This window comes from Moschus berezovskii, chromosome 17 (genome assembly GCF_049115385.1).
Source record: "Moschus berezovskii isolate FMDL1 chromosome 17, NW_MosBer_1.0, whole genome shotgun sequence".
Classification (NCBI taxonomy): Eukaryota; Metazoa; Chordata; class Mammalia; order Artiodactyla; family Moschidae; genus Moschus; species Moschus berezovskii.
Window position 1 is genome coordinate 73,233,396 of NC_142476.1, and position 14,789 is coordinate 73,248,184.

The window sequence follows — 14,789 nt, forward strand, 5'->3', positions numbered from 1 at the left end:
AAGAAGAATTGATGCCAGCAAACTGTGGTGTTGGAGAAGAGTCTTGAGAGTCCCTTGGACAGCAAGGAGATCAAATAAGTCAATCTTAAAGGAAATGAAACCTAAATACTCATTGGAAGGATTGATGCTGATGCTGAAGCTCCAGTACTTTGGCGACCTCACATGAAGAGCCAACTCACTGGAAAAAACCCTGATGCTAGAAAAGACTGAAGGCAGAAGGAAAAGAGAGCAACGAAGGATGAGATGGTTGGATGGTATCACCAGTTCAATGGACATGAACTTGGGCAAACTCTGGGAGATGGTGAGGGACAGAGAAGCCTGGCTTGCTGCAGTCCACAGAGTCACAGAGAGTTGGATACAACTTAGTGACTAAACAACAGCAAAATAGTCTTAATTGTCCATAAATTAGTAAATTGCTTCCTCTTAAAAGATATGTGAAGTTCATTCTTCCACTTCTTTACAGTTAGAAGGTGATTTTCTTGACATTGATCTGCACCTTCTTTTATGATAGATTTATTCAATGACAGAATATGACCTGAGGTTGTCTTATGACACCCTAAAGAAGCTAACACTATTGCTCTGAACATGCTAATTTGTACATGTTGTTTTCTCTAAAGGGTTCCTGGAGCTTTATCCATACTTGTTTCAAGGTGGAATGGACTTTGAAATTTCTTTTAAATTCAGAACTGACCAACTGAATGGATTGCTGCTTTTCATTTACAACAAAGATGGACCTGATTTTCTTGCTGTATGTTAATTGATTTATTTAAATTTATTTTAAAATGTTAGATCCAGTTTGAAAATCAACAAACCATGTGTTAACATTATATGTGATTTTGATTTCTTTTCAAATTCATTTTTGTTTTTATTTTTTTCCCCTGCATCATTTTCACTTTTGGGGTCCTATGGAACATTTGTATTTTAGGGTCATGATGATTTTTTAAATGACCATTACACTTTTAAGGTTATAATTTTAACAAAACATCCTAAATATAAGGAAATAAGAAAATTTAATTTAGTTCCCTTATATATGAAAAATGTTTATTACCTTTTTATAATGTCAAATATATATATATATATATATTTATTTACTATCATATACACATATACACAAAATAAGATACAACAGTACAAGAAATACTCATGAACTTACCACCAAAGAACTAAAATATTATCAAATTTTTGCACCCACCTCTGAAGTTTCTCTTGGCCCATTTCCCTAGCTCCCTCTAGAGGTAATATGTAATCATAATTTTGTGTTTATTATCCCTTTGCATTTTTATAGTTTGGACACTGTGAGTGAATGCATAAAAATCCTTGTTTTGAAATTTTGTAAAAGTGGTATTATACTCTATCCTTAGGCAATTGTTTTAGCCTTTGACTTTGTTTCTAAGTTATTCAAGTTATTCATTTTTCATGGCTGAGTAATGTATCTCTTCTACTTTCAGTGAGGTAGTGGTTATTCCATGTTTTTGCTATCATGAATAAGGCTACTATGAACATTTTTATAGGATGTACTTCATGTACCAGAAGGGTGAACTTTTAGTTGAAAATATTAGTAGAAAGAATATGAGTTTTTGGTGTCAGACAAATGACAGAAAGATAGTTATTTTTCTCTATCACACAAAATCCTCCAAAATTTTTCTTCTACATTCCTTGCAGAACTAAAACTTTCTCTTTTACCCATATGAATTATTTTACCTAATTTAGTACCTTTTTCTAAATCTAATCTGCTCATACATGTTCCTGTGCCATTGAATGTGTTAATTTTCCTGCTGAAGATTCTCCGTGACTCTTACTTCCAAAAACCGTACTTCAAACTTTTCCCAATTCTTAAGGAACAAAATGTATATCCTGTCTCTGATATCATTGAACCCCATTCCAATCTTATTTATAACATTACCATAAGTTTGCCCAAGGGCTTCCCAGGTGGCACAGTGGTAAAGAATCTTCCTGCCAATGCAGGAGACAAAAGAGATGCAGGTTCGATCTCTGGTTGGGAATATCCTATGGAGTAGGAAATGGTAACCTGCTCCAGTATTCTTGCCATGAAGATTCCATGAACAGAGGATCCTGGCAGGCTACAGTTTATAGAGTCGCAATGAGTTGGACACAACTGATGACCGAGCACACACACCGCATGTTTGCCTCTGCTATTAAGACAGTATAATTCTTGGGAACACTTTCTCATATAGTAGCAGAACATATTACCTCATATAATCACAGAACACAATAGGGAAAATAAATATTTATTGAATGGTGGGATAAAAAAATGAATGACTACCTGATGTACTTCAGAAAGATAATTTTTACATAGGAAAGAAATAAATTTTTAAAATGTGTTACTTAATGGACATCTCTGGTGGCTCAGATGGTAAAGAATCTGTCTACAGTGCAGAAGATGTGGGTTCAATCCCTGGTTGAGAATATCCTCTGGAGTAGAAAATGGCAACCTGCTCCAGTATTCTTGCCTGACGATTCCATGGATAGAGCAACCTGGTGGGCTACAGTCCATGGGATCTCAAAGAGTCAGACATGACTGAGTGACTAACAGATTTCATGTTAATTTGTTTCATTTTCATGGTCTCAAATGTTCAAGTATCCTCGGGTCACCAGTTTGACTTCTGGAAGAAGATAGTGAAGTGAAGTGAAATCGCTCAGTTGTGTCCAACTCTTTGCGACCCCATGAACTGTAGACTACCAGGCTTCTCCATCCATGGGATTTTCCAGGCAAGGATACTGGAGTGGGTTGCCATTTCCTTCTCCAGGAGATCTTCCCAACCCAGGAATCGAACCCGGGTCTCCTGCATTGCAAACAGATGCTTTATCCTCTGAGCCACCAGGGAATAGTAGGTAAAATAATTATTGAGTAACATTTTGAAGAAAAACATATGGAGGCATTTCCTTTACCATGAAATGTGGGAGAAATATGTTCATATTAGAAAATGGCACCTTAATCTAAAGGTATAAACATAGAGGCAATTATGTTAGTTAGAGATTTAGAGTAGAAACACTGAAACATCGAATCAAAATACATCTTACAAATTTGAAATTGAGTTCACCAACCAGTTAAAATAAGCTTAATCAGCCTTGACATTTCATTTTCTTATTGTCTTGTCATATTTTCCCCCTAAATTAAATTGATATATGAAGTAGTATTTTCTCATTTTCTAAAGATTCAAATAAAAATAGAGTCAGAGTTTAAACTGTTCTGTTCTCTTCAGGCATTCAGTCACTTCTGCTAGGGTTTAATCTTTTACCTATATTGCCTCAAAGAGAAAAAAAAAAAGGTTTCGCCTATATAATATTGCATTACATCATATCATCATTACTGGGTATAAATGTGCCTGACTCATTACAACATCCTTCATGTCAATTATAAGCTTGCAAAGTGCTTCATTATATGTTACTCCAGTTCTGCTTAGAATAAAGTGGGACATTTTTATAGAGTACTTTCAGGGAAATTTCTTGCTTTTCTTCAAGAAGTTGACCTTCTGTTCTCTCCCAAACTGCTATTCTGCAGTCTTTTTATATACCTATTTTCTTTTTAATATGAAATACAGATGGAACTGAAGAGTGGAATATTGAGCTTCCGGTTAAATACTAGTCTTACTTTTACACAAGTGGATCTTTGGCCGGGGCTGTCCTACTGTGATGGAAAGTGGAATAAAGTGATCATTAAAAAAAATGATTCCGTCATATCAGCAAGCATGAATGAACTGATGGAGCACGTGTCAGAGTCCAGAGCCCAGGCACTGATGGTGAATTCCCCCATCTATGTGGGAGGAATCCCATGGGAGCTGGATGACTCCTATAAACACCTGAAGCTGGAACAAGGTAAACTTCATCTGGAAATACAGCCCTAGTACTACCAGGTCTTGGTGGTTCTGTGTTTCAAGACAGAGCAGTAGAACCGATCTGAAAGTAACATCTATTCATTTATTTTCTGGAAGAATTTTAGGCTCTAAAAACAAAATCACAAAATACTTCCTCAAATAGTTTTGTATGTTGCCCTTAAGAGTATGTTGTTATATCTATTTATATGTTAAATCATACCTATTTATACAATGAATAATGAATCAATATATTTATTCAAACATCTTTATCAGATGTGATTTATATACATGTATATTTGTGTGCATATATGTGTATGTATATATACATACACATATATAGATAGATAGATATAGTATGTTTCCTTGTATGTTTTTCTTGGATATGCATGTGGTTCTGGTTCTTTTAAATGCTGATAATTATCTGTATTTACAGATTAAAAAATAGGTTAGTGTGCACAGCCGGGAAAAATGTCTTTAAATACCCTGGGTTGTTTTTTCTGATGTCAATGCTATTTGTTTCCATGCCTTTCCATGGAGCTCTCATGCAGCAAAGCACATGCAAATGTGAGGTTGCTTTAATTTCTGACATCCCTGTGAAAATATGTATGTCATTTAATATTCATAACCATCAATGAAAGGAAAAAGTACAAGTGTATGACGTATAGCTAAGGAAACCTTTAACTCATATAAGGAGTTTGAAAATAATTAGAGAAATTATTGATTAAAAAAAGACTAATTGTATGTGAGTTCATATTTTGGGACAGGTGTGATTCTGAGAGCCTCATGTGAGAATAATTGGGTCAGTTCTTCATAGCAAGCCCATGAAACAGGAACTATTACTTGTATCCCCATTTTAAAGATTAGGAAACTAGAAGGCAGGGAGGAAAGTAATTTGCTCAAGGTCAGTGGTTACTAAGCAGATGGCAACTACCCATCTTGGGCTGCCTGGTGTTAAAGCCCACTTTCCTTATTATAGTCAAGAGTTCTTTTTCGTGGGCACTGGTTGAAGTTCCTTTCTCTATGAAGTGGGAAAAGCACAGAAACTTCCAGCTTGTGTGCTTCTATGTAGAAAATGTCTCAACATATTTCAAAACCTGTGCACCCTGAATGGTTAAAATTTCCATGAAGCAGTCTTTGCCTATTTGGTAAGTACATAAAGATTTAAATGTCTTTGAATAGAAAATATATGGCAAGCTCTAAGGAGACTTTTAGAAGGGTACTAGTAGGGAGTTAATGAATATCTGGGGTGTAAGACAGTAATGACATTTTCAAGGCACTTAAGATGTAACAGCAGCTAAAAATATTACATTCATATAAGGGCTTCTTTGGGTTTTCAGGTTTCTGAGGTTAGAAAGAGCTTGAAAATTCTTTATAAGAACAAAATTACTCGATTCTATTTACGTCTAGGAAAAATCCTCTGTATACCGAGAATTTTGCTGTCAAAGTACACCAAAACCCATTATTATGAATGTCCTAGAAAGTTGGCTAAAATTGGAATTATTAAGATGATACTGATGAAACTTTAAAGCATCAACATAGACCCAAGGGGACTAACTCTATGACTAAGACTGTGATACTGGAAGATATTTTATTGATGGATAATACTAAATTTTTATCATTGCAGTATCATCCATATCAGTGGTTCTCAAACCACTGATAAAATATTGAAGTATAGTAGCTAAAACTTTGTAAGAACTCAATAAAATTAGCTATTATTATTATTCAAGATCCACTGGAATTGCCCAGAAAAGGTTTTTTTAAAATGCAGATTTTAAATGGTATTTAAATGACTTTGTCTCCTAAGATTCTGACTCAGATGCTTTGAATAGTACTGATTTATATAAGTAGCAGCATGTTTTACACAGTGATCAGGAGAACATTCACATTATAAAGGTGCTGCATGCATGTAGTAAATTGCAACTAAAACTAATCCTATTCACTTACTGTATTTTTTTTCAGTCCACTATCGTAAAAATTGCTCTATGCGTCTTCACTGGGCTTTCCTGCTGGTTTGGTGGTAAAGAATCCACCTGCAATGCGGGAGACCCAAGTTTGATCCCTGGGTTGGGAATATCCCCTGGAGAAGGGAATGGCAACCCACTCCAGTATTCTTGCCTGGTAAATGCCATGGACAAAAGAGCCTGGTGGGCTACAGTCCATGGGGTCGCCAAGAGTCAGACACGACTTAGCAACTAAACGACAACAGCAACACACTTCTCCATTAACACCTTTTCCAAAGGCTCTATTTTTGTGGTCCTACTAGAGCTATTTTTTAAAATCTCCATTATTGTCACAATCTTCCTTTAAATCAAAGGCAGATTAATTTTCCTCTATGTTCTGGAGACACTGGGCAGCATAATGTACTGAAAATATACCACCTTAGACCATGGGTACTTGGATTGGGAATGAGTGGGCCATGGCATGTGTTCTCCCAGGTTATGGTCTGTCCATAGCTCTGAGCAGAGAGGTTAAGACTGGGGCTGACAGCACACCATCCTGCAGGCCCAAGTGCCCCAGGGTTGGATTCCTCCCCCAGAGGGCTACTGTGTCTCTCAGGTTTGTCAACCCAGGGTTCTAGACCACCTTCCAGTTATTCAGAGACCTGGGAGGAGGATAGGTGTGGGGAGTCACTTTCAGTTTTCATAAAGGCAGGGAAAAAAGACGAGGAGGCATCACTAGTCTTCTCACAGACAGCCCTCCTCCCCTCTTTTTATCCTCGCATCCCATTCATATTTCAGAGATCACTAGGGAATATTTCCAGCAGGAGGGTTTCTGATGGTGCAGAGTTGGAAGAATGGTACAAACTGACAAAACCCTCTGACTACCCTAAGGATAGCACAGCAAAGACGCTGCACCATAGCCTAGGTAGCTGTACCCCCAAAGCCTGAGGGCGGAGTCCCACTTTCTAAGCAGAATTACTATATAGAAGCATCACTCTGTAACTCTCTGCACCTTTTTATCTCCAGAGTGAAGGAAGCCTATGACTGTGGCCTTTTCCAAATTTAAAATTGTGTCTTGTGTATTAACGTTTACGATATTTCTTTGGTTTTTTTTTAACATTTTAATTGTAGTTAAATATACCTAACATTACTTTGCTGACAAAGATCTATATAGTTAAAGCTATGGGTTTTCAAGTAGTCATGTATGGATGTGAGACCATAAAGAAGGCTGAACACTGAAGAATTGATGCTTTTGAACTGTGGTGCTGGAGAAGACTCTTTAGAGTCCCTTGGACTGCAAGGAGGTCAAACCAGTCCATTCTAAAGGAGATCAATCCTGAATATTCATTGAAGGGACTGATGCTAAATCTGAAATTCCAATACCTTGGCCACCTGATGTGAGGAACTGACTCATTAGAGAAGACCCGGATGCTGGGAAAGATTGAAGGCAGGAGGAGAAGGGGCCAACAGAGGAGGAGACGGTTGGATGGCATCACTAACTCAATAGACATGAGTTTGAGCAAGCTCCAGAGGATGGTGATAGACAGGGAAGCCTGGCGTGCTGCAGTCCATGGGGTCACAAAGAGTTGGACGTAGCTGAGAGACCGAACAACAACAAATACCTAACATAAAATTGGGGCTTGCCAGGTAACCCAAAGAATCCACTACTAATATAGGAGATGTGGGTTTGATCCCTGGGTCGGGAAGATCTCCTGCAGAAGGAAATGGCAACCCAGTTTTCTTTCCTGGAAAATTCCATGGGCAGAGGAGCCTGGTGGGCTACAGTACATGGAGTCATAGAGAATCAGACACGATTTAGCAACTAAACAACAGTAACACCTAACATACCATTTACCATCTTAATCACTTTTTAAGTGTCCAGTTTAGGCATTTAGTACATTCATGTTTTTGAGCAACCATCAACACCATCTATCTCTAGCAGTCTTTTCAATCTGTGAAACTGAAATTCTGTACCCTTGAACAATAAAGGGACATTCCTTATAAGGGTGCATTAATGTTTGCCGAAGCATTTGAATGCTTTGAATTTGAAAGTTTGAATTGTTCATCCTTTTATTGGCAGGGAAACTGGAGGACTAGAGAAGTTAGGTGACCCAACTCTGTGCCATCAGAAAATTACTACTTGTAAAGAAATTAGAATTCTTAGCTTCTGAATTTTCAAGGAGATGATTTTATATTGAGCTTCATTGCTTTCAACTCAATTTACCCAACTTACTGAGTATCTACTGTGTGTTGAAGATAGACTAGCCGTATTGATCAGTCAGGCCTAAAGGAATCTGAATAATAGCAAAGGCATTTAAAAGGAAATAGGCTGCAACTTAATGTGTTAGAAGACAGAATAACACACCACATAAATGCTGAAGAGAACAATATGGTCATTGTTAGAATTAACTTACTTCACTGTTCCGCATTGCATTGTGTTTTATTTCCATTTCTTGCTGGTGGGCTTTAATCTTGAAAAGAACTAATTATTTCTTTGGGGTTGTTCAGACTTGACAGTGTTTTGTTCACGAAGGAGACTATGTGTTCCAGCAATCTCAAACTCAGTCTGTTTGTCCCTTCTTTGACAATTGTGTGCAGTTTTGTGAGCAGAGTGCTGCCAAACCTCGCAGAATTGATCTCTGTTTATACAAAATAGCAAGTCATTCAAGCTACAGCTGCTCCCCAGGTGACGTGATGCCCCATGGTTCTGCAAGAAGAGTGCAGTCAGTGCACACTTCAAACCCATCTCCTCCACCTTCTCTGTTAAACTCCCCAGAACTGAATGCAGCATGGCTATTCTAAAGTCAACTGAGAAATCAAAAAAAAAAAAAAAAAGTTCTATTAAAAAAATAAATAAATAAATAAAGTCAACTGAGTAAAGTACACTTTCCAGGATGCTTCTTGTGTTGCTATTGCCAAAGTTGAATTTGGTTCCTGTCCTGAGACCATGAACCTGAAACTGGTAATCATTTTGCACAGTCAAGATTATGGAGCTCAGTGAAAATGGTGGAGCACAGTGACAGCTCCCGAGTGTCCTGATGTAACTGGGGCTTTGTTCTGTGACCATGAAACGGTTGCTATGGAATTCATTGCAATAACACATGATTTTAGCGTATTTTGAAACTACGTTCTTTATCCTTGTTGTTGTTTAATTGGTAAGTCATGTCTAACTCTTTGTGACCCCATGGATTGCAGACCATTAGGCTTCCTTGTCCTTCACTATCTCCAGGAGTTGGCTCAAACTCATGTCCATTGAGTTGGTGATCTTATCCAACCATCTCCTACTGTTCAGAATTAGAACCTCGTGCTCGCATACTCAGTCATGTCCAACTCTTTGTGACCCTGTGGACTGTAGCCCGCCAGGCTCCTCTGTCCATGTGATTTCCCAGGCAACAATACTAGAGTGGGTTGCCATTTTCTCCTCCAGGGGATCTTTCCAACCCTGGGACCAAAGCTCCATCCACCCATGTTTCCTGCATTGCAGGCGGATTCTTTACCACTGAGCAATGGGGGACCTGAGAGTGTATTTGTTCCTTCAGTGAGCTTCTTGAATAATCATGCTCATTTACATATTAGTTTTTGGCACTTAGACATGGACTTATGCACACAGGTAACTTCTTTTTCCAGGATTGAGGAACATGTGAAAATGCTCTCACCATAATGTGTAATTGCCTACACACTATGTAGCACCACTGGACTACACATTATTTCATAAGAATAAACAGAATGCAAAAAAACTGCTCCTAGAAAGATATAATTGGAGATGGCAATGGCACCCCGCTCCAGTACTCTTGCCTGGAAAATCCCATGGACGGAGGAGCCTGGCAGGCTGCAGTCCATGAGGTCGCTAAGAGTCGGACACAACTGAGTGACTTCACTTTCCCTTTTCACTTTTGGGCATTGTAGAAGGAAATGGCAACCCACTCCAGTGTTCTTGCCTGGAGAATCCCAGGGACGGCGGAGCCTGGTAGGAGGCCGTCTATGGGGTCACGCAGAGTCGGACACGACTGAAGTGACTTAGCAGCAGCAGCAGCAGCATAAAGATATAATACATACTTTTCTGTTGAATCTAATTCTAATATATATATATATTTCAAAATAACGTAAATATAAATATTTCCTGCAATGGCTTAGCCTGATAAAAAGCAGGCATAAAGGAGCATAAAGGATCTCCCAAAGAAGACTTGAAAGTTTGAAAACTGTGTCTAAACCACCTCCCCAACTTCATCAAAATGTAGTACCACAGGGGACAGAAATGATGGCTAATTAAGGACTCAAGCCCTTTGTGTGATACTCATCTCTTACTGTTTGCTAGGTTTCGGTGGTTGCATGAAGGATGTGAAGTTTTCACGGGGTGCTGTCATTAACTTGGCATCCGTGTCCAGTGGCGCTGTCAGAGTCAATCTGGATGGATGCTTGTCAACTGACAGTGCTGCTAAGTGCAGGGGAAATGACTCCATCCTGGTGTACCGGGGAGAAGAGCGGACTGCTTATGAGAGCCATCTCCAGCCATTCACAGGTAATGCATAGATGCTCTAAATTCAGTGTTCCATGGCTCTTCCTCATCGCCTCTTCCCTCCCTGCCAGCCCACCACTAGCCTCCATGAGTCCTGTGTTAACTTTCCTCCTTCTTATTCCCATTTAAGAATACCTGTATCGAGTAACAGCCTCACATGAAGGAGGTTCGGCACATAGCGATTGGAGCCGGGGACGTACAACAGGAGCAGGTAAAGAGTGTTTATCTTAAAATATGTATCGCACACAAATGCACACATTGTACATGTAAAGAAAAACAAAGCCTCTCACCCATGCAGCAAGTAGCATGTTTGTAATCTTGTGACAGAGCACGCCTTGGTTTGCAGAGTCATCTGTTGTTGGTGAAAATGCTTAATGGATCAGGACTTTTGAGTTCAAATATTTCATAAAGATTTGTTCAGGCTGAGTCTTTCCTCTTTAGATGCAGAAGAAAGTAAGTTCAAGTTGTCTTGATAAAGACCCATATTGACTGTAATTCATTGAAGAACTGGAAATCTTTACAAGTTGCTTAGTCCCTGAAAAGCTAACGTCAGGGTAACCTTTAGGTGAGGATAGACAGCTTCTGGCCTCTTTGGTGGAGAGCTTGTTTGAAACCCACACTGTGGTTGGAAGCATATGTGTCTTTTATTGGGCTTCCGCAATGGCTCAGTTGGAAAAGAATCTGCCTGTGATACAGGAGACACAGGAGGTGTGGGTTCGATCCCTGTATGAGAAAGATCCACTGGAGGAGGAAAGTGGCAACTCATTTCAGTATTCTTGCCTGGAAAATTCCATGGATGGAGGGGCCTGGTGGGCTACAGTCCATGGGGTCTCCAAAACAGTTGGATATGACTAAGCTTGCATGCATGTGTCTTTTATCACATAATGGCAGATGTTTGCCATGGTGCTTACTGTTAGGGTCTTAGAATGCCTCTTCCAGGATAGAAATTGCTGAGTGGTCTAATTTCTTTGAGTTGAATGGAGAAACAACTAGGAAACAGACTGTATTAGATCTAATCTCAGATAACTGATTTATTAGCGCTTTGTGCTTCTGACAGTGACCACAACTTCTTTTCACATAATATCATCACAAAGAGGCATTCATTATGAGAAGTTTTGTGAATCAGTAGCCTTCCACCATTTTAGAGAAAATATTTGTCAAAAAGACAAATACATTTTCGTATGATTGATACTCTTGAAGAGTTGTCCTTAGCAAGTCATGATTTGTCTAAAGACGTTTTTGTTTGTTTGTTTTACCAAGTACCCTCTCATATTTATTATCAATAACAGGTTACTAGTGCAGACGTCCTCTGAGGAATCTTTTTAATCTAAAAGACAATTAAATACTGAGATGGGACAATAATAAGAATTTTTGAAATTTGCTGCTTATAGAGTTTCCAGAAGAGGACAACTTGACACTTTTCCAGGATGAGTTAAATCATCATCTATTTATAGGCAAGACAATGAACTTAATGATGCCTTAAATCCTTTTCAATTTTAGATCTTGGAAAAAGCTCTAATGTAAAATGTTAATTTGTGATTGGCATGTTCTCTGCCCCTGTTTCTCATTTCTCTACTTTATTAATAAATATAAAGCCTGCTTTCAGTCTAATTCAGCAACCTAAATAGGTGTCCATAAAGTGCATGGTTTACATAACTTAATAACCCACATTTTGAGTACCACCAAGAAAGTATGCAAATAGAGCTCTGAATTTATAGCAGTGATCTGACCACAAAGTCTTATGCCATAAATTCATATTTACAATCTGACCACAACACCGAGCAGCTACATGCTCCCAAGGGTTGGAGAATAATTGCGCTATTTAATTATTTTTGAGTCAGTTTTGCTCTGTCCCTTATGAGAACACCATCTGTTAGACAGGACTGTACTTCGCCCTGTACCACATTTCAGAACTAATAAAATCAGCATCACTCCCATTGTCCCATCACTTGGAACTTGATTGTGTGGCCTGTGTGTTTCCAAAAGTTGCTCGTGGTGTTTCGCCTGCACAGACAGTGGTTCTCCACCTCTGTGCTTCCTCTCATTCCTTACGTTCATCATGTTTCCCTTGAGGCTGTCCTGTTTTATTGGCCTGAAGAGTAAAGTCAGAGGAGGAGGCTATTTGGTGGGGAGAGACCAGGGTGATCCTCCATCGACAGCGCTCAGGAGTCCAGGAGCAGTCAGAGCCCCTCTGTCATCCATCATCCTGCCATGGAGTTCCTCGGGCTTTTTCTCAGTATTCTCAGTGCAGTCAGCTGTGATGACGTTGTTACTGATCAGAACCATAGAAATATCTAATAAATACTTAAAGGTTATGGGTTTTTAAAAGTAGAGGATTCAGCTTATAAGTGAGGTTTTGTAGTTTCTATAAACTTTTCATTTTGTGTTACTTTGTGATGCTCCGAAGAAAATGTCTCTGAAAATGATTTTGTAGAATCTCAAGAGCATCAACTTCTCTACCTGCCCCTTCCTCTAAGTGCAGTTAGGAATACCCCACCTGGTAGAATTTTGCTTCTTTAAAAATTAATTGGAAAAACAATTGAATTTGGCAAATGGGATCAGAACTTCAAGTACAATGCGATCACATTTGTGATATTTTTTGGCTAATACATTGACGATATAAAAGTGTCAAGTCACTATGTATAATAACAGTCTAATTATCTTGCTTCAAAGGGGTACATCGTTATATTGTTTGAACTTGTTATCTGCCTACCATCCACCTCCTTCTTTATGAGTGATGTTTAAAACATGTTGGATACATTAAATGTTTTTGGAAAACCTGGTCTAGGCTTGAAAGAACGTGGTGTCAATGGAGTTTTGATGGTTTTGAAATATCGCTTAAACTGAATGGCTCAAGATGTGCAGTCATATTAAATCAATGCTGAAAAGTTACAACTCTAATAAATTGTATTTATGCTAATGGTTGAGTCTGATTTACTGCAGCCATTAAAAGTGAAGAATAGGAGCAATAGTCTTTTCAGAACTGCCATTCTGCCTATTTTCTCTTTTATCCTTTCACAGCTCCACAAAGTGTGCCAACTCCCTCAGGAGTCCGCAGCATAAATGGCTATAGCATCGAGGTGACCTGGGATGAACCTGTTGTGGCTAGAGGTGTAATTGAGAAGTATATCCTGAGAGCCTACAGTGAGGATGCTCCCGGTCCACCCCGCATGCCCTCTGCCAGCTCTGAGCTTGTCGATACCAACAACTTCTCAGGTAAAGCAGGTTCCTCGAGGGAGTAGATCATATTAATTTTCTTTTTGTTTTGACTTTGAATACTAACATCCTTCAAGTCTTTTGCCCTAGTATATGAAAAATTCTCAGATTTTTGCCTGGTTGCAAGCAACAAGAATCATCTAATTATACGGACACCTCTATCCATGAAGGATGAAAAAGAATTCTATAAATGTTTATGGGCTTTCATGGATAGTTTCATTACGAGGCTGATACTTTCTCCATCCCCAAAAGGTTAGGTCACAATGGCTTTCACCCTTAACGAGATTCTTATACCTAGGATGCTTATACGCCCTTAAAACGTGAAACTTTTCAAGATCTTATGTACATATAGGGTGCCAGTGACCTATTTTACCATGCAAAAGTTTACTCGTTGGGACTAGCCCAAGTTCACAGTACCGTTATTTATTGTAAAATTGTTTATTAAACCTAATTATGTCAAGGTAGAGGAGATTAGAGCACCAGCAGTTTGACTGGCAAATCAGTGAATCAATTTCTCACGGTGCGCCATGGATGGTGTGCAGACTGGCGGGGGTGAAATATACTCACAAGCTTCACACAAGGTCCCGTGCTCAAATTTCTGCTTGTGTCATAAGATAGCAGTTTTCAGCCTCATGAAATGTTAAGGCCCATTTAAATGGAAAGCCAGATTTAAGCCTTTGACCAAAAAATATAAAATGCATCAAAAAATTTAATAGAAAAAATAATTTTCCTCTGTCAGAGATACTTTCAGAACTTGACAAATTAGATGGATTTTCAAAGTGGCCTTAATTGTTTTTCTAACACATCAGTCAACTCTATCAATCTTTACTTCCTTGTTTTAGATTCCTTAGAATCTACAGCCAAATATACAACCAATTAAAACAATTATCTTTCATTTCCTTTGTCCTCTATTTTACTCATCTGATAAAAACCCAGTCTGAATAGGCCTTTGCCCAGGCTGCACATTGCAGCTAAGTGGGCTGGAAAAAGTCTCAGTTCCCATCTTCTGTTGGACACTCAATAATGACACCAATCCTACTGTGTTTCTATAATAAGCTCCTTCTCCCATTCTCCTCGTTAAATATTTTATATTTTTCCAAACTATCTAGATGTTAACCTGCCTTCTTTATCCCACTCAGCTGTTAGCCTTATATATGAGATTTTCTTAGACACCAAAAAAAGCAAAAATCTATCATAAAGAATTTCTGTCACTCTCTTCCTATGAAATATATACATTATTTGTGTTTTTCTGACCAATAGCACTGTTATTACGGGATTAGT

General features: G+C 38.6%; 1 protein-coding gene across 1 annotated transcript in view; it reads left to right on the top strand.

Moving 5' to 3' along the window:
- USH2A (usherin) overlaps positions 1–14,789 on the top strand; it is a 969,245-nt gene that overhangs the window by 408,305 nt on the left and 546,151 nt on the right. Inside the window, exons 25-29 of the mRNA XM_055419911.2 lie at positions 618–748; positions 3,564–3,837; positions 10,092–10,295; positions 10,423–10,503; positions 13,314–13,508. Of these exons, the coding sequence (XP_055275886.2) occupies positions 618–748; positions 3,564–3,837; positions 10,092–10,295; positions 10,423–10,503; positions 13,314–13,508 (885 nt within the window). The remainder of the gene's footprint in view (positions 1–617; positions 749–3,563; positions 3,838–10,091; positions 10,296–10,422; positions 10,504–13,313; positions 13,509–14,789) is intronic.